General features: G+C 40.4%; 1 protein-coding gene and 1 long non-coding RNA gene across 6 annotated transcripts in view; one reads left to right on the plus strand and one right to left on the minus strand.

Moving 5' to 3' along the window:
• The first annotated feature begins 1,191 nt into the window (after positions 1-1,191).
• On the plus strand, positions 1,192-22,498 carry LOC121707113. The gene is made up of 3 exons (XR_006031242.1): positions 1,192-1,276; positions 11,617-11,620; positions 22,488-22,498. It is a non-coding gene; the product is annotated as an uncharacterized LOC121707113 (long non-coding RNA).
• cfap20dc (CFAP20 domain containing) overlaps positions 6,417-23,911 on the minus strand; it is a 61,471-nt gene continuing 43,976 nt past the window's right edge. For 2 of the 5 annotated variants that reach the window (XM_042089413.1, XM_042089412.1), the window contains exons 14-18: positions 13,059-13,424; positions 10,261-10,497; positions 8,588-8,649; positions 7,319-7,410; positions 6,418-6,959 (exon numbers count right to left, since the gene is read on the minus strand). In XM_042089413.1, coding sequence (XP_041945347.1) covers positions 6,853-6,959; positions 7,319-7,410; positions 8,588-8,649; positions 10,261-10,497; positions 13,059-13,424 — 864 coding nt within the window. In that variant the 3' untranslated portion in view covers positions 6,418-6,852. Of the gene's footprint in view, positions 6,960-7,318; positions 7,411-8,587; positions 8,650-10,260; positions 10,498-13,058; positions 13,425-23,911 lie in introns of all 5 variants that reach the window. The other 3 variants (XM_042089415.1, XM_042089414.1, XM_042089416.1) reach the window with 2 other exon arrangements.

A 23,911-nucleotide genomic window follows, 5' to 3' on the forward strand; every position in this document is an offset into this window, starting at 1 on the left:
GACTAGGCGAAGTAGATATCTGTAAATAGAATTTTGACTAGTCAAAATGACGTTGTAGATATCTCAAACTGGAGTTAGGGATAGTCATAATTTGATTGTAGATATCTATTATCAAGTTATAGATATCTTGAATGAGTTTTGATTAGAGATATCTGAAATTGGAGATATCTACAACTTTCATTCTGCCTAGTCAAAATGTAATTATAGATATCTTGAATTAGAGTTTTGACTAGGCGAAATGACGTTAGAGATATTGCTATGCAAATTAGGCCCGCATCCCACTTTAGGCGGGAGCAGAGTGTGTTGTTGTTCAAATCATCAAATCACATAGCACGTAATAGTCCATGAGCCACAGGGGGTCGTCACTACCACTTGGGGGGGTTAAACCAATCATAAGAGCCCAGAAAATAATCCAAATCTTATTATTACTGAGGCATATGTGGTGATTGATGTTGGCATACATATTTTCACTCATGTGATTTTGCTCTTCATTTTGGTTGATAAAATTCAAGATTTATGTGCAAAAAAAGCTAATTTGAGTTTTCAGCAACATGTTATGGCAATGCCTGAATGCAGACCTTATTGATCATTACTATTCTACCTTCCTTACTTTCAATTGCGAGTTGAAATTAATGTTAAATGATGACATACATAGGTCTGCAGTACAAATGTTTTTTAAATTGTAGCTGAAACGAGTACAAAGGATCTTTAATGTATTCATTGAATTCATCATCGTCATCAGGAGCACAGAGGATGCCATCTCTATGGCACTTCACTCTGCCCTGTCCCACCTTGACAATAGCAATAACACCTATGTATGAATGCTGTTCATTGACTTCAGCTCAGCGTTCAACACCATCATCCCCTCCAAACTGATCACCAAACTCAGTGAACTGGGCATCAATACCTCCTTCTGTAACTGGATTCTGGACTACTTGTATTGCATTCATTGTGTCTACACTTGAAATAAATATTTTTTTTTTTTTTTTATCACATACACATATATTGGTAGATGTTTTTTCTTGACCTTGACATGTTTCGACGTATACTTCCATCTTCATCAGAAGGTCACACGGTGGAGTAGTGTGACACGTTTTTATCAGCTGATGTTGTTACAGAGGTGTGATGAAAAAAACTGACAGGTGGACCACACACCTCGTACAAAAAAATCTTGCTCTTGTGCCTTTAAAACTGTTACTGGATGAATTATCAATACATTTCTCCCAAAAATAGAAACCTGAAAGGGTCTCAGTTAAATATGTACAGTGCCAAATGTGTAGTGTAATTTGTCACATGGCCAGAGCTGCTTATGTTTTGGTTGCACCCTGACCAGAAAATGTCCACCCAAAAGCTCCCAAACTAAAGCTTAGAAAAGTATGTTTACGTAAACATAGGACAAAGATTTTTGGTACACATCATCTTTAAGGTGTCTAGTATGAAGGGGGGCAGCCGTGGCCTACTGGTTAGCGCTTCGGACTAGTAACCGTGTGTTTCACTAATTCACGGATTGGGATAAATGCAGAGACCAAATTTCCCTCACGGGATCAAAAGAGTATATATACTTATACTTATACTTATACTTATACTGAAGGGATGCAATTGAAATATATGAACTTTGTTCAGTGTTCTCATAGCATGAGTGAACATGATGACGGTCACAATTGTGACCGTTGGGAAAAAACATAGTCCGATTTTAGGGATATACACACATTTCATTGTACAATCATCTAATTTCCACTAAATTCAATTCAGAGATGATATGGGGACATTGTCCCAGGTCTGTTCTTTACTTTTAAATTTGTATCACATGGCATTTCTCAACATGGCCTCTGAAATTCTCTATTATATTCTAAGTGTGCCAATTTTTACATAGAAAATCCATTATACCACACTATTATACATAGTTATTGTAATAGCTGATTTTCTATGCTGTTCTTTATTTTAATTTCACTTTCAGTCACTTCCTGCACATATCAGATCTAACTGACTGCCCAGATTTTACAATCACACCTCAAAAACAGTAAATCATTATACTTATTGACTATTATATTACATAATGTCACATATAAACAAGGTGGTGGGGGGTATAAACAACTTGCCAGTCAGCCTGTTGAAGGCATATTGACTGAATTTATGCAGAGACTTGCAGTAGATATGAACAGCCTTACCAGAAAATGTATTCCCCACCCCTTTTCCCAACAATACCCCTCCACTTATGTACAGTAAAGGGCCTCTGCCACAGGGACCAGTCAGACGAACCATGAGCAAAGCTTCATGTGATCAAAAATAAAGATCAAGTGTCTCAAGAATCTGCTCTCACACTATTGTATGTCCAAATTACAGAATGTTTCCTATTATGCATTTAGAACCTTCAGTGGTAAAATTAATCAAGTTTAACAATATAGTGGATATCACACCCCTCTGACACTAGATTAGGCCAATAACTGAGGTCAGAGCAGGCTCCTATGCTGCTCAGGTTTATATGTGATGGGATCATGGACAGGTGTCCTGTGTTTCCCAGGTCAAGCATTGTATGTTTCCAGGGTCCTCCAGCTTTATAAAGCACATAGGTACCCGAATGAGCATAGGTTCCAGGATACATAGGACACTGGGAACATAGGGCCTTATGAATATAAGGCCTTTGGAGCATAGGGACCAGGTAACATAGGTTCACTTCATTTAGTGACCTTAACAATACCACTGAGCAAAGGAGACCAATTGCTGGTCCAATGGAAAGGCAATTAATGGCATTGGAAGTATGGCAGTAGACTTGCAGGACAATCTGTTGTGTAATTAATTAATTAATTATAAAATTATATAATACAATAATAAACAAACAGACAAACAACATCACTTTCTGAAACATTTGTGGTTGCTGTTGTTTACACTATAGTCATAATAGTGTGATATAATGCCTTTTCTATGTAAAAATCGGCACACTTATAATATAATAGAGAATTGCAGAGGCAATGTTGAGTATTGTATTGTGATACAAAATTAAAAGTAAAGAACAGACCTGGGACAATGTCCCCTTATCATCTCTGACTGGAATTTATTGAAAATTAGATGATTGCATAATGAAATGTGTGAAAATCCCTAAAATCGGACGGTCACAATTGTGACCAAGCATAAAACACTCCTTTTCACCCACTTTTTCAGGAAAATTTGAAAAAATAGTAATTGATTACTTCAAAGGGTTACTCAAGACACATGATTTTGATATATTCAAGTCTGGGAAAAATTTGGGATTAAACGGGTTAATGACTCTGGCATGCAGGAGGTGTGGTCCACCTGTCAAAAAACTGACAGGTCGATCACACCTCCGTAACAACATCTCAACACCAGTGTACCACAGGGATGTGTGCTGAGCCCTCTCCTCTACTCCCTCTTCACCTACGACTGCACACCTGTACATGGCTCTAACACCATTGTCAAGTTTGCAGATGACACTACGGTGATTGGGCTCATCAGCAATAACGATGAGACGGCCTACAGGGAGGAGGTCCAGCACCTAACATTGTGGTGCACTGATAACAACCTGGCTCTCAACACCAACACCTGCTCTGCACGACTGGATAGCACTGCAGAGGGTGGTGAAAACTGCCCAACACATCACCAGTTCCTCACTCCCCTCCATCGAGGCCATCCAGGGCAAGCGATGCTTGCGTAAGGCGCGCATCATCAAAGACTGTTCTCACCCCAACCACAGACTGTTCACCCCACTCCCCTCCGGGAGGCGTTACAGGTCTCTCCGCATCCGAACCAGCAGGTTCAGAGGAAGCTTCTTTCCTGCGGCTGTCACCCTACTAAACTCTAGGCTCTGCATCCCGGTGACATCCAACAAACTAAGCCCCCCCCATCACCCCCCGCCCCGCCCCGCCCCCGCCTGATGCCTCCTTGCCTGTGCCTGTTGATGTGTAAAGTATGAATATTTTCACCAACCAGTTCATCTACATCTCATTCCCACATTCTTACTAATCAAAAGTACAACTGAAATGTATAATGTAGATCATTTTAGCACCTGTGATGCAATTACCATAATTTCCCAACTATTAGCTGCAGCTTATACATTGATTTTGCAAAATTTCTTCAGCTATGAGGTTAATACACGGGGGCAATTAATATGGTATATGGTTTTGTTTCTTTTAACTTGCATAAAACACTGTCCTGTGGCTTATACACAATACGGCTAATACACAGGAAATTACTGTATGTATTTCATGTGCTCTGGACATTATAAAATTATAATATTTATGTTAAGCTGGGTACATGTGGTGATGTGAACAATTTTCATATGGTATTCCTTGAATGTAAAGGTAATATGTGATTGGTGATCATGATGTTTTGATCTCTTGGAATATCTCTTATGGGTAGTTTCAATGAAATACTAATTTACTGAATTTTGGGGTGTTTCTGAATAGTACATTTACAAATAGTAAATAGCATAGCAATGCAGACCTATGTAATCATTGTATTTCAAGTCTCTGCTGGGAGGTAGGAAGGTATAAATACATTGATTAGTGAGGTAGTGGCCATTTCAATTAGTGCTGCAACACGCTGTGTCTCTGAAAACGTAGATTTGATCATTATTATACATAAATCTTGAATTTTATCAACCAAAATGAAGGGCAAAATCACATAATGATTCAAAATATGTATGCCAACATCAAACACCACATCAGTAATAATGAGGTTTGGATTATTTTCTGGGCTCTTATGAGTGGTTTAACATTCCACACATGGAATTTACTTTTTTCAAATCAGAGGTCAACTTTGAAGGCCTGTACAGCCACAAAGCTACAAGATCCAACTTGCTATCATACCATTTTATACTCCAGAGATATGTAGCTTTCAGAAAAATATAGTGAGAATTACCCCCCCCCCCCCCCCAAGTGGTAGTGACATGCCCCTTTTTGGGCCTGTGGCTCATGGACTATAACTGTTAACTTTGTAATTAGCACCATGTCAGAGCAGCCAGAGGGCAAAGGAGTTTTTAATCGTCTTTTTAATGCTGCAGCCTATGCAAGACAGGAGCTGGCAGCAAGAATTGATGAGTCAATGTTGCTTTGATTTTTTCGATTACAGCCAACACCATTATGAATGGAGTTTCCTGTAGATGGTGCTGGTGCATTTAGTAGCCTAGGCCTACTAATTTATGTAGGCTACGAAACAGAGATCAAGCCAGTTGATAACGTGAGTCTAATAAACCACACGCTGTCCCTGAGTTTTAGTTATTTTAGATGTCAACAAGACATTACAGCCATGGCTGCTTATTTTTCTTCCATTCATAGAAATAAGGAAATAAGCCCACTTTTTCTTCGATTATGTTGGGGAGGGGAAATTAGCCTACGGACAGAGAATGTTTAGGCTAATAAGTAGATGGGCTCTGCTACGGAACTAAAGAGCAACGTCTTGCACAATAATGTGCACTAGTCATAATGACGTTTGAGATATCTTCACCTTTCATTCTGCCTAGTCAAAACTGAATTAAAGATATCTGCAATTGCCATTTAAGATGTGTGACGAGTTGAATGTTGTTTTCAATGACGTGATGACAGATATCTGTAATTCAGTTTTGCTTGGTCAAAACTAAATTACAGATATCTCTATCTGACGTTTCGACTAGTCACAATTACGTTATAGATATCTTGAATGACAATTCCAACTATCTAAAATGTAATTGCGACTAGTCAGAAAGACGTGGATATCTACAATGTTAATTCCAGATAGTCAAACTTAGCGGGTAAATGTTAAAATCGCTTGCCATAATAGTAGGCCTATAGACCCTTTCAACAATAAAAACAAAAACAATGCTTGAACGTTCTATTTGGGCCCCAATCTACTTCCTCTGCATTAAGATAACATATGGAATGTTAGTCTTGTGGGGCCAACTATGATGCTGATAATGGAACTCTCTTGAAAGGGTCCATAGCAAATTATTTCACAGCCACCCTACTTTGTTTGGTCATTGATTACTGTGAAACGAGTTACATAATTAACATATTACATTAAATAAACAGACTATGTGTTTTATTTAGCTGTTTATTAGTCATTTCTTCAAGTATAGGTAAGTAAAGTAAGTATATACTCTTTTGATCCCGTGAGGGAAATTTGGTCTCTGCATTCATCCCAATTCGTGAATTAGTGAAACACACAGTAAACACACAGTGAGGTGAAGCACACGCTTCCGGCGCATTGAGCTGCCTGCAACAACAGTGGCGCTCGGGGAGCAGTGAGGGGTTAGGTGCCTTGCTCAAGGGCACTTCAGCCGTTCCTACTGGTCGGGGTTCAAACCGGCAACCCTCCGCGCTAACCAGTAGGCCACGGCTGCTGTGTGTGTGTGTGTATATGTATATATATATATATATATATATATATATAAAGATGCTCAAAAAAGATGCACAGCTATAGCCTTTATTAAACACTATCCTCATTTGAAGAGTTAAACACTTTCATTTAACCTATTAGCTCAACATTTTAACATTTAAATATTGTTTTATATATACATTTTATTTTAAATCAGTTCTTATGTAAAACACTTCCCGCTGGTGATCAACCCATACAATACAACAGCATGCAGAAAGGTGCTCTTGCTTGAGTTGAACACTTTACAACAACACAGTAATGAAAAACAATCCAGCCCAATGTTACAAACCAAAATTATGAAAGGAAGAGCTTCCTATCCTTTGATATCAAGTTGATCATGAATTGATACAATTCAGTTACTCAGCATGTGTTTCGTAACTTTATATCAGTATCAGTGTGAACATTGGATTTCTACAGTATGGGGAGACTACATATGCCGTCCAATACAATACAATATGATACAAACTATAAACAGTAGAGTTACAATCAGGCCAGTTCATAGTATTTCCCAGACTGTGGATCAAAGTAACAGCTAAGACCTGGATCGTAGAGCAAGTTGAGAAACTCCTCACCATCACAGCTATTATCAGCCCCTGCAAGACAAAGATGCAAAATATTCAAATGAATAACCTCCAAATTGCAGAGTTCAACAATTAGAAGAAATCTTGTCACTATGTCAATATAAATGACAAAATTGTACAACTAGTTAAATGTTAAAATTTTAAAAGTAAAAAATGTCTGAAAGTGCATGATGCTGAGTTATAAACAAATAAATCAACTCCCTGGACCAGCTAAAACTAATGCTCTGAGTAAAAGTGATCAAAGCAAACAAATGGCATTTCAACAAGGAGTGCAATGGCCAAGGTGTGTGATTGTGGTGTCTCTATCTATGTGTGTGTGTGTGTGTGTGTGTGTGACTAAACCAACAAGCCAGACAATGATGAGCCAATACCTTCATCTGTGACCTTGCAGAGGTCATCCTTGCCCTTTGCCCTCTGCTGGCTCGGAGGGATGACGGGAGGGCTGAGTACATCCATCCATTCCCTACAAAGACAAATGAAAAAGGAAAATCTTGCTGACACTCCCACCACTCAAATCTACTTCAAACAATATATGTTATGCTTCTAGAACAGATCTTTTGCCACCAACTCAACTGGAAAAAGGAAAAACTTGCGGACACTCCCACCACTTCAAACAATACATTCTCTGCTTCTAGAACAGATCTTTTGCCACCAATTTAACTGTATGGAACTTAACAAAATTTGTATTTACTGACTAAATATTTTGTATTTCCCCTCCACATTGTTTCCATTCTGCACAACCCCAATGCTAATTTTCTAATTATGTAAATATGTGGCCTCTTAATTGCTTCCTTGGTTTGAGACACACAAAACTGTCCTGTACTATTGTCTCCCATACAGTCCCTTTCCTGTACCAAAATGATCCTGTGGACATGCTTGTTCATTTACCGAGACTCATGGATGTGTTTTCTACAGAAACAATATAATTAAACGACCAAATTGTCTTTTGAGAACATTTCCTTTTGTCGTGTTTGTACTATTTTCATTGACAAAATGAAACAAAACAATTAAACACAATCATTACAACTTCTCACTCACTCTCTCCTCTATCAGAGAACAGAGCCAATTTACATGTAGCCCACCATTTTTTCCTCTTGTCCAGAGCACAGGTCTCCTACTGCTCCACTCTGACATGCATTTACATCAGAGGAAAAGGTTATACCCCTCCACCCGAGCACAACGCACAAAGCACAGTCATACTGCCACCACAACAGATAGGATCCCCGTCGCTAAGGGGAGGGCCGTCCCTGACTACCACCCGGAGAGCGGCGCTGAGACCTGTGACAGCTTGGCGACAAATTCAGACCTCACGGGTATTCCGCTCCCCCTACCCACCACAACATATAATCGGTAAACACCTCCGTTTGGCTCTATGTGCTAGTCAATATGCTTGAAATACACACCAATACACACATTGTTTTTTTCATAAAGTTATTTTTTCTCCAGAAAAATATTGTCTGGTTATGCGAAATAAGACAGTCAGACAATGCCAAGATAATACTCTCTCAAAACAAACACCTATCGTACATTTGTTTTCCAACAGAGGTGTAGTTGATTCTGAATGATATAACATGGTGAATAACTTGAAGCTGGTGAAATTGAATCTGCCACTCACAGGCCATCTATGGGGCAGTATTTACCTGGGATTGGAGTGGAGAAGAGGATTCATCTCCTTCTGGTAGTACTGGCCCTGGCTGTCGGGCTGGAAATTATTGACAGATTAGGATTACAGTTCTGTTAGATTATAGACATCCTAACCTTACCTGCTACATTTTTTTACACACAATATTATCCGTCTTTCTGCACTACAACTAAGTATAAATAGACACTTCACACAAAATGTAGCACGTTCACAGGCATGATGATCAAAACCTATTGTCTTCAAAGCAGATCTCAGTGCTCACCTGTTGGGGGCACTGTTGCTGCACATAATGAAAATGTAGATTTATTTTCCATTTCATAAAGAGAAATGCCTTCAAACTCACTGTGCACACATTATGGAAAAGGCACAGTAATTCCAAAAGAACAAGGAGATGAATGATCGTTAAAAAATGTCTTGTCACATGAAATGTTAAGAAGACAAGCATAATAGGTATTAATTTATGATGGCTTACGGGGGAGAATGAATTTTAATTTCTCTTTTTGAACTTGTGAGCTGCATGAATTGTGGGTTATGAATTAAATTTGTGGGCGTAATGATTATTTTTGATGGACTTGCATGAATATGTCCATTAGGATACTTGACGATGTAAATGAAGTTCACTCAAGTCTCCAGTCCCTTTCCGACAGAATATGAATTAGTGTGTCTGAATGGTGCTGGATAATAAGAAGCTGCTCATACAAGTTACAAGCCATTCTTCTTTGTAATTCCCCCTCAGTAAGTCATGACAGTGGACAACTGACCAACGTCTGCCAAAATAAAGTAAGTGGATATTTCACCACTATTTTCTATTTGATCTTCTGGCAAAATTAAGCAGTTCACTAACTATACCAGCATCTGTCCATTTTATGGACACAATGGTCTGCATGGCATAAATCTGGTATATTTCCAGGCAAATTTCAGCACTGTAGCCTATCTTGCTATATGTAAGTATGAGCAATGGGTCATGGCACATCCCTTGTTTATAGCACAGGGGTTCTTGGGTAGGCTATGAAAGGATGCCAGCTGATCATGGACACAAATTTGCCATCTGAATTCTGATAATAAGCTGGTCAAAAACATGTTTGGTTATTTTCAATTTCACATGATCTGATCAAAGCACTTAACTAGTTTGTGTTGTGACTTCATTGTATTGAAGTATTACAGTATTTGCAGACATTGGCCATTGCTCTGAGACATGTTTAGTGACAAATGGTCACTCAAGGCTAGATGGTGAAAATAAGCTGAATGCATTGTCACTTGCACTGACTGTATTGATGAATTATTAGTGGATCGACTGAACATTGCTAGAGTCAACAGAAAGGTGATGACATGAGCTGACCTTGTTCAACGAGCTACGCTTTCATAAATCAATCTAATGTTAAACTGCTGGCTTTGATACAGTAGATAGCAATTCAATTCAATATCAGGCCTTAGAGCTTTGCTTTTACTATATGTTAGAGATTTCTTATCAGGCTACCTTACATAAAAATACCCTTAATACAGAACATAATACAGTCATACAGAAGTCATACAGGAGAATTACCAGAATTACAGCATGTAAACCAAGAGACAAACAGCAGAAAGGGGGAATGGGGGCCAGGGAGTGGGAGCTGATTCTGCATGTTGCCTGTACAGGGGCCTCTATAAGCCCTCCGTGATGTGGCTCCTCACCACAGGGTAGCACTGGGTCCAGGTGGTAGTGTCATCACTGCTGGTGCTGAGGCTGACGTTGCAGCGGCGCCGCTGGGAGGCACTGAGGCCGCCACCACCGCTGCCGTCGTCATCCTCCGTTTGCTCTCGGCACAGGCTGGCCAACATCCGCAGCTCCTCCTCCTCCTCCGCGTCCCCAGGTCTGGGCAGGCCACCGCCACTCGAGACCAGGGCAGCTCGTCGGCCGCCATCGCCCGCCTTAAGGCAGAATATGCGTGTGTGTGTGGGTATGGAGGGGTGGGGGGGCGGGGGGTTGCATAAAAATTGTTAACATACATAGGTTTTGTGTAAGATGCCCAGTGTATGTCATGCTATCATAACACCTCCATTTACCACCCATTTCGTCCGAAAATTCTAAAACGACAATGTTTTTTAATACTTCAAAATAACATTTGATAAATGAACCGTAAATTTTTTAGTAGCCATAGGTGTGTAGATTTGAACAAAGTCTGTTGTGGTTGTTACCGGGGCTTTTACTGCCCGAAATATCCGATTTTTATTGATTTGTACACGCAGCCTTACAAGACTGTTTATAGCTCTTCGAGTCACGGTAATATGTAATTTTTGATACATAGCTAATTTAGATACACTTATGGTGTGGGTATTCTTTAGAAATCCGCCGTCTTGGTTTGTAAAGAAATTAATAGTAAGTGACATACACGTAAGAGGACGGAAACACGGGACTGGTGGTAATAGGGGGCGATCCGATACAGAGCTGAGGTGGAAGGTTTTGCATTCTTAGTCAGACAACTGATTCTACACTATGATATCACAAACACAGATGCACTGATGGAACAAAATGCTTTTAAGACCTTCTTTGGCTATGTAATAAGAAACCAGAATTTCATCAATAATGCTTTAAAAGATACAAACATCCCTGCCTGCCAAGTATTCTATATGAGCATCCCCCACTGTTAGAAAAGCAGTGACTCCTATTGAGGTGAACTTCAATGCTTCCAGCATTTCTAATTGAGGCGATACTACTATCTGTTTTTGATGACTGTTACATCACATCCTCTACATTTGGTATAAAGATCATCTTACAATACCAAGTCTGCAAAAACAACAGCTACATCTGCTTCCAACAAAAAACAGTTGACCGTGAAAACAATTTAGCATTTTTTTTGTGACGGCAAAAGCCACCCATTTACAACAGATTGCAGAGCCGCTTAAATCTGTTGCCAGAAACATAAGGTGCAATTAACGGCAACATTTGTTGTAATTATTTAATTGACATCAAGTACCGCACTTAATCGTTGTTACAGACGTGAAAGAGTGAAAGGGATTTAAAAAGGCTTTTGTGGCAAAAGGCACTAGAGGGGTTTGAAACTGTTGACACCTTGTTAGCAGTAGCCAAGCATATGCACCGTCAAATTAGCAGTTTGACACTCAGGACCTCTCCTCCTCCAGAGCTCCTAGCTCATGGGAGAAAAAACCTTTTCTGATGTTTTCAGACTTAATTACAGTGCTGGCTTCCTTAAGAAGGTCACTAGGAGGTGAGCGGTAGCTCCCCATCAAACGGGCCTCGGTAACAATTGTGTTTCACTGCGATACTCTCATCCTGTGTCTGTAAGTCTTCTTCAGGCTTTAATTAATACTCCCTTGCGGATGCGGGCACAGACAGCTGGGTAAACCACGGACACGTACAGTAGTTGTTATCATGATCTTTTAGCCCTTGTAGAGTTGTAGTCATGCGGTCACTTATAATTGGAGGGTAGGAAATGTATGTATGCGGCATAGATCACTTGGACCCTGCAGGGCCCTTGCATAGTGACAAAGTAGAACGCTGGCCGTACATTGTTTGCAGACAAAGCTTTGTGGGCAAGTGTCTTGCAAAAGAGCAGCAGGAGTGGAAAATAAGCTAAGAACAGCGGAACATGCTGAGTCACGCTCCTTGATGTTGATACAGTTAGTTCTCTTCAGAAAGGCTCCCTTGAACTTGAAGCGGCCAAAAATTTCATCTAACACAGTTATTAGGGTATGTTCACATAGGAATATTCCATTCAACGTATGAAAGGCCACTTCCGCTGTGATAAAAGTGTCAATCTTAAAGCCAGAGTCCAATGCAATGCTACCCTGACAGCTTTTCTGAATCACTTCCTATAAAAACTCACTGCTTGCCTTTAAAAAAAAGTTAAAAACCACAGTCTAGAGCAAGCAGCAGTAAGTCTATGATTATTAAACTACAAGGCGACCCAATGGTGCACAAGTACTACCTTATTGTACATCCAGCCATTCCCTCTTTGTCATGCTTGCTTCCATCCTGCCATCTCTTTTGGCTAGCTGTTTGAAATTCAGCTCAGCAAAATGCTGTATTTACTCTGACAGACGAAATGGAAGGAGCACAATGCACTGCACAATGCACAGTCAAGTCCTGAACATGGATGTTCTAGTGTGAGAGAAAATGACCCATGCTTCATGTGTGTGTGTGTGTGTGTGTTTGTGTTTGTGTTTGTGTTTGTGTGTGTGTGTGTGTGTGTGTGTGTGTGCTTGTGTGTTAAAAGACAGTGCTTCAGTGTTAATTAATTATCTCAGCCTCCCTCCAGTTTGTTTCAAATCACATCACTTACTATTATACTGTATGTGAAACTATTCCACTATTCAGCAGCATGTTGCTTAAATGTCCTAATTTTCCATTCTCCAGGATATAATCAATGTGAGTAAGGTGAAGTTAGGTTAAACCCATTTAGCAAATGAGAACACAACTCAATCAACAGCTACAGGGTCACTGTTATCCTAACGAGTCGCTACTCTCTTACCTGAATCCTCCAGTCCTCGGGGGGTATTTCTCGGAGAGACCTCTTGCTGAGCGACGTCCTACAGTCCCCACCCGGGCCACTCTTCCTTGCTCCTGGACGCTCCAGCCGGGAGCTCAGCCTGGGAGCCCCAGGGGACAGGCAGCGAGTCGGAGCCACACTGCCGTGGTCAGGTCTTCTTGACCCCTCACTGACCCCAGGCGAGCAAGTTGGTCCTGCTGCTTTGGGACTCGTCTGGCGCGGCTCGCCAGGAGACTTACGGTGGGAGCCTGACCCCGATGCCAAGTGGGACGGCTCCGGAGAGGTACAAGGAGCTGGGCTGGACTGCACGGCACCTCTCTGAAGGAGGAACTTGGCGTAGGCATCGTCCTGAGGCAGACCACAACTGGAGATTAGCTCTTATTACATGGCCACAAAATGGAAAGGTCAGAAAGTCATACACATATATCTGCCCACTCTTCAAAAATGTATACCAGGATCGAATATAGAACACCAACCAAACAATAAACAACCCACATATGACAACACAAAAGTGAGAACATTCTAGCTGGATGAGAGCTCAACACACTCTGAGCCTTAAGACGAATAATACCCAGCGAATAAAAGAGCTCCGTTTCAAACACTGCTTTTGATGCCTAATACTGAGTAAAAAGAGACAATGTGATGCAAATCAAGTCTCTGTAGATGTTCTGCAATTACCACAGCAAACCCACAGAAATCCACAGATATCCTCTGAATAGAAAAGACCAAATCTTTAAGACATGAAATGTCATAAATAACAACGTTAACCATTAGTCTTTATTAACCTTTTACTCATTTGGGTCCTGATTCAGCTCGTATTGGAACACGTATCAGTTTTTTTTTTTCAGACGAGCTTTCAATTCAGGATAAAAATGTAAGAGGACAAAGTATGGGTGTGTGTGTGGGGGGGGGGGGGGATGGGGTGGGCGGGTGGAGTCTGACGCAACATCAATGAAAGTCACGAGGGAGGCAGCAAATGCCGACACGGTCACAGAAGATAACATATTAATAAACCACCACCGCAGAGGAGTATGACTGCCTGCTAAGAGGTTGAGTTACATCAGACATCACCTGCAATTAGCGGTGACGACAGCACATTTGACAAGGCGCTGCCTCACTCACCTCTCGCTTAGTAAGGAGGATCTGAATTGGCTTTGATCTATGTTAATGTCCTTTAACAGCCAGCTCGCTACCATGCTAATGATGGCCGGCTAGCTGATGATAAAGCAGGCGGACTTGGACAGATTCCTCCTTTTATAGAGTTCCAACAAAAACCTTCCTGCAGTTTTTCAGAGCCTCATATTGCCTGGTATCAGTTGCAGTCTTTTGAGCCATATGAGTGTATTAAAAATCAGTAATAAGCCATCTGTTAGTACTTTGGCTTGGATGGAACTCAAAGCTATGATCTAGTTTGCTGGAGATGGGTGGCAGGAAAGTAACAGAAAAAGACAAAAAGTGGTGTGCGGTTTTATTGAGATGGGCCACTATATGTATAACTATCATGTCAGGGTAGCTAGAGGATTCCATTTCTAAAAGTACCAAACTCTACAGCTCTAGAAATAGTCATTAATTAAATTAACTGCATATAAAATCACAGACACAGACACAAACTTTTTCTTCCGAGGGCCAGCTCACTATGCCTGGCTCTAAGAGAGGGCCAGAGACTCGGAGTATATCAGTAACCATAAATAGCTTAGCGCTGTGAACAAAGGCAGTCTACCTTAGTTGAATATTCCATTACATTTAATCTATAGGCTATTGCAATTTAATACCATTGTTATCTGTGTTTATATTGCCATATCAGTGTAAAATGTAGCTCAAATGAAATAATAATAATAGCATTCTCAAAACTATAAGCAGGGAGTCCCAAAAGTATATTTTGAACTCTGAACTTTGCATAGGCTACACAGCTCAAGTTGTGAACAAGCAATATCCTACAAATAATTTAAAGTTCTCAAACTATGAGTTTTATGAAGTGGTGACAGAAACATCCACCATTCTAACTTTCACTCACCTGATGAGAACTTTGTGAACTCTGTATGAACATTTGAACGAGTGAATAAAAAATATAAATAATTATACCAGAAAGTTCCAGAATTATGACTTGAATAGAAGTTAGTTAGTTATTAACAATTAATTGATACATTTTTAGAATACTTTGAGCACTGATGCAGTCAGCAGAGGCCTCTTACATTGTTTGCAGGTAGGCCTACTATACATTTCATTCCGTTTTCGATGGCAAACGCGAAACAGCGCCAAAACAACCACCAGTGGACAAAAAAGTATTACATGTGTACTGTTAAGACCCGCCATAGAGAATGAATGGGGGAAATTACGGAGGTTATAGTTTGACGATGTCTTACTCCCGTGCGGGCCGGATCCTATATACCTCGGACATGTTTTGGGGGGCCACCTAAATTGAGGTGGCGGGCCGTAGTTTGGGGACCACTGTTTTAAACAAAACGCCCACACACGACTGAACGAGGGGGGGCAGCGCGACCCCATGCATATATCGTGTCGTGCAAGTGGATCGGTTACGGTACCGATCCACTTGCACGACACTTCATCGGTACCGTAACGGTACCGATCCACTTGCACGACACGCATTCCACTCTAGTCCTATGGGTGACGTCAAGCGACTTTATCGCGCCCGCAAAGCATTCCGGGAAGGCAGCGCTGCATTTGAAAATATGTCGCGCATCAAAAAGCTGGGCGAAGCCCATCTTTATGCAAATGAATCCGTTGAACGCGAGGCGACTCTCCAATGAAAGGACGAGGTTGTAGGTCCTTTGATCTACCACAACGGTGCCTGTGAAACTTTGGTTCCGCTTACAAGACAAATAATGTTTTAACGATCTCTTCCACGACCACCTAGTAGTCCATAAAACAAACGAAACTAGGATTTTGATGAATATATTGACTGTAGGTGTTTCTGGTGGGCGTTTTGTTTAAAATGTCAGTTACCAGCTCATACTCTTTAACTCGTTTTAACGTATGTTAAGTGTTTTTCCACAAATAGACCACAATTTTAGGCATGTACTTAACAGTATGTACAACACATTAATAGCCTAAACAAACTATGCAAGCCATTTGGAAATCTTGTTTTATTTAAACTACTCAATGCAATCTCAAATCCTCACCAGAAACACCAACAGTCAATATATTCATCCAAATCCTAGTTTCGTTTGTTTTATGGACTACTAGGTGGTCGTGGAAGAGATCGTTAAAACATTATTTGTCTTGTAAGCGGAACCAAAGTTTCACAGGCACCGTTGTGGTAGAACAAAGGACCTACAACCTCGTCCTTTCATTGGAGAGTCGCCTCGCGTTCAACGGATTCATTTGCATAAAGATGGGCTTTTGGGATTTTAGCCAGGCAGCGCGAGGTAGCGCACCGCTCATTTTTTTTTAGACGAGCGCGACAAAGCGGAAACAGGAAGATGGACTAGTTCGAGGGCAAGCGAGAGTTGCAGTGTTTTGTTACAGTCGTGAATTTGTAATAGTTTGCTGAATAAGTTAATAAAGTTACCAGCGAGAGTTGCAACACATGGAATTAAGAGGAAAGAATAGAAACGATTTATTTTCAAACAAAGGATATCTATTAAGGCCTGAACAAAATCTCTTTCCACTTCAGGAAATTACACAAACTCAGCCAGCTGCTAGCTAGCTAGCCAGCTAACTAAACTGTTTAAATTATTAAAATTTCCCTCGGGATGACTAAACTATCTATCTATCTATCTATATCTATCTACCTGTGCGCACACCTTGGAAACTAGATGATAATGATGGTGGTAGTTGTGAATAGTAGCAACCAAAGTCTGAAGTACCATCACAGAGGCTAGCTAATAGCAGAGCCCGTTTACATTCTCTGCTACTAGTGTTTCTTAATGCAGCTTCTTCTGCTGTGTAACGTAGTTAGCGTTAATCTTTTCACAACAGCGACACCTCTGTTCAGGAGAATATTGCAACTAGTGTCGTGACCACGACGCGCGAGTATCGGGTCGGGTGCGTCGAGTATGTGGCGCACTTAACTCGTGACAATGACGTAGCTTGCGACATAGATGTAAACAACAGACACACGTGTGCAAGACATGAAGTGCGGGAGAGAGCGCGAACATGGAGCATTTAATTCATTGCAGTTCAGACATTACGAAAAAAACCCCATTAAAGGGGTGGTTCAGGATTTTGGACATAGGACCTCATTTCCATGTAAGCAAGTGTGATATTTATCAGTGGAGACCGTTGTAGTAGCCTTGGTAATATCAGTCCGCCGCTGAGATGCAAAATGACTACTACCAACTTCAGGGAACAAAGTATAACTATTGCAACGCGATGCGAGGGTAGTTGTATTTCTTACACTATTCTATCAACACAGACATTTACATCGATTGTCTGGAATTTGCCTCGAGTGTCCTTTGGAGTAGGTAAGACTGTTTTTAGTGCTGCCAGGGCTAGTCTAGCAACTCCGTTGGCTTGTGAGCTCCAGAAATCGAAACTCAATCAGGCCAATGAAATCGTGTATAGAGTCGTTAGGTGGGCTTAACATAATGATTGATGGCAGAGTTGCAACGGTTTGGCTTGAATTCCCTGCTACTTGAAAACAAATAAGATGGATGTTGCTGTTGGCGAACAGTGTGACACGAGTTAAGCTTTTATTAAGTTGGCAAACATTTGAACTAGCCAACTAGCTCCGCTGGTGGGAAACGCATGGGACTCATAGCGCTGCCGCTGTCCTATTGCGTGCAGAGGGAATTTGAAAGACAACTGATTATCCCGCCCCTCGGACTGAGCACTGCGAACGGTGAGTGCCCAGACCCTACATTTTAATGTGGGTCTGGCTCATCAGGCTATCAAATTAGTAGTATTTCTTAAGAAATATTTTAAACTAAAATGACTGTCATTATTATAATTTAAATAATATATATTACAATATCATTTTATTTGTGCTTTGGGCACCAAAATTGCCAGCAGCGGCACTGCACACACACAGTTCAAACATATGTTGACATTAGAACAGCCTAAATGTGGCATGCAACAGCATTTTCTGTTTTGGTAAATGCATTACTCCTCTCTGCACTGCAACTTTTAACTTTTAAATGTTAATAGACTTTGGTTTTAATTATTTTATTGCTGTATGTTATTTACATCTATTCGAATGAAGGAGTATACACACCAAAAAGTTAAGTTTGAAACTAATAAACCAAGTTTTAAAAAAGCGTATTCAGGTTGTGTATAGTGTTTTTGAAAAGGAACTAAGTAAAGTAATTAGTAAAGTAACTAATTACTTTTGAAAATAAGTAATCAGTAAAGTAACTGGATTACTTTCTTTGATAAGTAATCAGTAACTAATTACTTTTTCCAAGTAACTTGACCAACACTGCAGACGCGGCAATTCACATGGTGTTTCACTTATGACGAACACTTATTTTACTGAAAAAACCTGCTCACTATTTTAGCAACAGAAATGTGTGCCCTTGTCTTAACTTCTCATTAAAAATGCAATAAAAGAGCTGCGCACACACTACACCATACTCCAAGGTGCATACTACTGCTATCAGATGTCTTTGTTTGATGAACACATTAAAAATGTAACATTATCGGCTCCCATTCAAATCCTCCATCTATGATGCATATCATTAAAGTATGGTTGTGAAAACACCTGAAAGAACCTGCATGTTTCAAACAGGCAACAAGCCAAAGCTTCTCAAGTCAGATGTGTAAAATCCAAACTTGTCAGAACTAGGGTGAAATACTACTGTTTACCACTGCTGAAGAGAAAAACCTAGTTTCAGTGGGACTGAGTGCACAAATACTGTATCTTTGGTTGTGGTTGGTGAATCTACACTGGGAGAGCCTCAATTTTGAATTGGATTATCCAGTGGTTAAAGGTAGGGTTAGAGATACTGGAGAAAGATATACAAATATACCCCTCCCTTCAGTGCACTATTGATGTTTGGATGTGCTCTCTCTGTTTACTTCCAGTTTACAGAGCCCAGACTGTTTAGTGTGCAGGTAGAATGCAGCTAGCGTATCATGCAGAGCTATTTGTTGAATCTGGCAGGAAGTGTGTTGGCTTAGCATCGCTTCCTACTCTTTTAACTATGCCTTTAAAGCACGGAGCACTGGGCCAGTGCATAAAAGCTGATCTGAGATATACAGAGGTAGTATTTACAGTGAGCAAGAAGCCAGAGGTGCTATACAGCATGCATCAAGCTGTCAACTACATCAATCAAAGTGGCCTAATTAACTGGTGCAGAACATATGCATCCTGAAGACGGGTTTGATTTCCCTGAGGAAACACACACACACACACACACACACACACACACACACACACAAGCACACACACAAAACAAGAGGGTGGATTCAGTGTCTTGTTTGAGGAAAAAGTAACTCCAAAAAGGACTAAGTGATTCTTCCACAACAGACAACAGATCCACAGAGCGCCTTGTCAAGACTTTAAGTGAAATACTGCAACATTCCTGGCAACGCGCACATAAATCTCTACTGTCTAACTGCCGTGAATGGTGCAGGCACTGCTCCACAGGAGAGATGCAGTCATAGGCTATTTCAGTGGAAAAACTACTGCTACTACAATAGTACTGATTGCTTGGCAGGAGTATTCCTGTATAGGGACACAAGTAGATCCAGTAAAAAATCACAAGTCTACATCGATGTGTCGGACAATGGTAGTAACCATGAAAACTGAATGAGGCTATGTTAATCCTTTAAAAGGAGCAGTGGCTTTTGATTTGTGCTAGCCAAAAAGAACTCCTGGACAGAGCTGATGAATTTCCATAGAAAGGATACACGGATGGGCTTTGTGTCAGGATCTGTTGTTAGGGCTGACACACACTATCACTTTCTGAGCATATTAATGCTGTTTCAAAGCCTTGAACCTAATAGTCTGCTTCAATCACTGACCTAGAAGAAGAAGTAGCCAGCGTTTTGACAAAGTCGCAACTTGAGGGAAAGAGCCAAGCTTAAAGAAATAATGAGTGGGATACATCAAACCAAGCTAAAAAGGGAAACCTAAAGAGCCTCATTATATTTTTTACTTTTTTTCAGTATTTCTTTCTTTTTTCCCCTCAGTGTGTGACCACTAATGATTTAAAGTCCTTAATCTAAATAATTAATATCTGGTTAAAATTAGACTCTGGTTAGGCTGATTTTTTAATATATTTCATTTGGAATATCTTTACAAATTAATTATTAGTGTTCAATATCACACCATATTGCTAAGTCTTGAATTAATGGTTTGTGAAAATGATAGTAGGGAGACAGAGAGTGAAGGCATTCTGAGTCCTTTTTTGGGGGTCATTACCGCTGGTTTTAAAAGGATAACTTCAACAAAACATCGTCTCATCAGCAGTTGCAACGCTTCCTGAGATTCACCATTTTATGGTGAAGTAATTAGGTTGTCTTGACATTGGTACATTTCTTTGTCTTTTACTTGTTTGCTTGCTCGCACAGGGGATTTAACATCTGGTATTGTGTCTCTTTAAACTTACCGAAAGGAGTATAAGCAGTGAAGCACAGGATATTCAAACTGTATGCATACAATTTATACAATAAGGGTTTTAGTTTTAAGAGTTAATGCTGGTTGACATGTTCAAATTTGTTCCTCGTGCTATGGGGAAGGTGGCAGCTTTGAGTGACTATTTCATTTAAACCAGTCCTTTCCTTTCCTCTTACATTTGTAAGGCCATAGCACATTCCAAACCAACTTTCATGTTCAACAGTATTTGTGCCAAGGCTACTTTTCTTTATCTATCCTTGAATTAAGTTCTTACTACAACCACAGCAACAACACTGAATATGATGTGTTAACGTGTTAGTTTCAATATATTCTCCAAGGTGCTTGATTTTTATTTTATTTTTTGTGGACAACAGACACACAACAAAAGATTGCTATAAAAGTGCTCTTATGGTGGTACTGGTCTGTAACTGTAATCTGTTAGTGCGCCATATCATGAAGATGTGTAAGCAAATGTACAGTCACAGGTATTAAAAAATAATTCCAGATCCCATTCCAATTCCAGATTTAGATAACGTTAGGGGAACGTTTTATATAACCAAGAACTAACGTTCCCGGAACATTCAGCAAACTTTCCATGGGAACCAAAACTTACTCAAAAACTAACCTTCGGGGAACGTTTGGGAAACAAAAACTAACGTTCCCGAAACCAAAAACTATGGTTCCCAGAACGTTCTGGGAACCATAAATTGTTAGCTGGGCTATTGGTTCAACATACAGTATTTCTGTACACCGTGTCAGCAGCCCCTCTCTTTCCTCTCGTAAGGACGAGGCCACACTGCCAGGCCTGCTGTACAGGTGCCTGCATGAAGTGCATGCATGTCATGCTCAAACAGTCTCTGAGTTGACTATTCAGCAACAGCACAAACAATTTACACACACACACACACACACACACACACACACACAAACTTGCCTGACTTTTGTTGAAATTTGAATAACTCTATTGTTGCTGCTTTGTTTGCGCACAACAAAGTTAATTTTTAATTACTTGGAAATGGAATTGCTTTTGATGGCTGAGTGTTTTTTTTCTTTTAATCAAAGAACATTGATGTATTTTGGCTCTGTGCTGGTAGTTTAATAACTATTTTATAAAATGCCTGAAAAACAAAACACAGATCTAATAACAGCATTCTCAAGATATACAAAACAAAACCTTGTTTTCAACGATCAATGATTTAGTTCCATGTAGGCTCAATCACATGACCACTAACAGGTGTGTCTAACGGTACTCCGTCACACAATGCATGTCAGCATTTTAAACACATATTACGTCTGTTAAAAAAGAGATGAGAGCGTACACACATTGTTACATCACATCATAAACGGAAACAGAGAACATTCATTTTTACGTTTCACTCTCGCCTTGCGCGGCGCTGTGTAAATAAGTAAGGTGTGGTTGGGGGACTGTCTATAGGCTATAACCGCACTATGCAAGTTTGCCAAATTGGGTAGCGGATCTGTAGTTCGATGGAATGAGACATAAGAAACTACAAATTTGACTTGCTTCTGATGTCGCAATACATCATACTTTCATAAAATCATGCAACGTACTCTACCTTGTCTGTAGACATTGTTATTTCCAAAGCCAGTGCTGGATAAACAAATAGCGTGCGTGCAACAGGAAAAGTGCTTTGGTGTTGCTTTAATATAAGAAACTTTTAAACGGAAACCATGAAGGCAACAAAGGCGAGGTTACAGGAGGTTGCGACTTTGAGGTTCCCACCACAAAACAACTCGCTTAAGGCACCGAAATGGCTAGCAGCGGCACTGATGTGTCACTTCCTCATTAAAACAGAACTAGAAAATCATACTCACTTCTACCTTCCAGATTTCATGTTCATCCAGGGCTCGAAATTAACTTTTTTTCTCAGTGTCCCGCAGCTGTCCCGAATTCTACTTGGCACTGTCCCGGACTTAACCACCAGTGTCCCAAATTCAAGTTCTTGTTTTTTCCCATTCTACGTAATACAGCATAATAATCAGTAACTTGCACCACTTAATTAACTCATTCTGGTCCACCATAAGTTCTGAACACTTCATTTAGGCTATTAACCCTCTATACCCCATAGCGGCCGTCGACGGCCGTTCTATATTCTCCCGGCCGCAATTCTTAAAGAGACACCTGCTACAGTATAACCTTCATACATGAAATAATACTGCGTTGGTGGATACATGATCACCAGACTTTTATTTTGACACACTTAAATGGCTAGGTCGCTATTGACATTTCTCCGGTATTTTTGAGTTTAGCCTACACACGCTGTTAACTGACCGCCTGAGGTGCCTCTGGAGTTATGGCTTCTAATAGACAGGTTATCTGCTGGAAACATTAGCCCTAGTTTTTGGTCAGAGTTTTCTCCATGGATTCCTGGGCCCACTTCCCCGATAACGACGGAGACACGCTCTTAAGAGGGTTTTCTACGATTCATCTTACGATCGTTCGTTTGGTTTTTCCGACTGTTTCCCGAACATGCTCGTAGCGTGAACGCGCATGCACTGCTCTTAAGATGCTCTTAAGGGGAGCTGTCCACGGTAATAGTTCTGAAATATCCTCTGATTTGACGGTGATGTCAGGTGACTGCACGTCACAGCTATAGGCCTACCATTTAAACTTCGGATCTACACATTAATTCACATCAATGCGAAAATAGAAACACTTTGACATCTGCATGTAAGCATCCCAAGTAGGTTATATACCACACAGAGACATAAATAATTGTAATTATTTTAAGATTAGATTGTTGCACCATGCAATAATTTTTCGCGGTGTCAAGAACATGTTTGAAGATAAGAAAGAAGTCAAGTAAGAAAGAGAGGAAATGTGTAGGCTTAGATTTTGATGCAGTAGGCTACAGACTAAACCACATGTTGCTTTCTCTGCTTTTTACTTCATAGGCCTAATAAAATATAGCCTTCACTTAGCAAAGATAATGTCAAACTATTCTGGCAACGTCTCGTTTAATAACTTGATTGCATTTTTGTCCGCTTTTCATCACATTATTATGACCATTAAATGTAGGCTATTTTGCACGCTAAAATCTGATTCATCACAGGTAAACACAATAAAGAATGGGAACGTAAATTGGATTATGTATTCTAAGTTGTAATTCCTCTGTATGTCCTGTTGGTGACCTCAGTGAGAAGTACTGTTAAGACGCTCTTAGCCGGTAACGAGTACTCTGGAGCACTCGTAGATCTACGAGTGTTTTCACGACGCTCTTAAGCTACGATGGTTTCGGGAAACAGTCGGCAAATCTTAAGACGTTCGTAAGAGGGACTTTACGACTCTCTTAGG

Source organism: Alosa sapidissima, chromosome 4 (assembly GCF_018492685.1).
Source record: "Alosa sapidissima isolate fAloSap1 chromosome 4, fAloSap1.pri, whole genome shotgun sequence".
NCBI lineage: Eukaryota > Metazoa > Chordata > Actinopteri > Clupeiformes > Clupeidae > Alosa > Alosa sapidissima.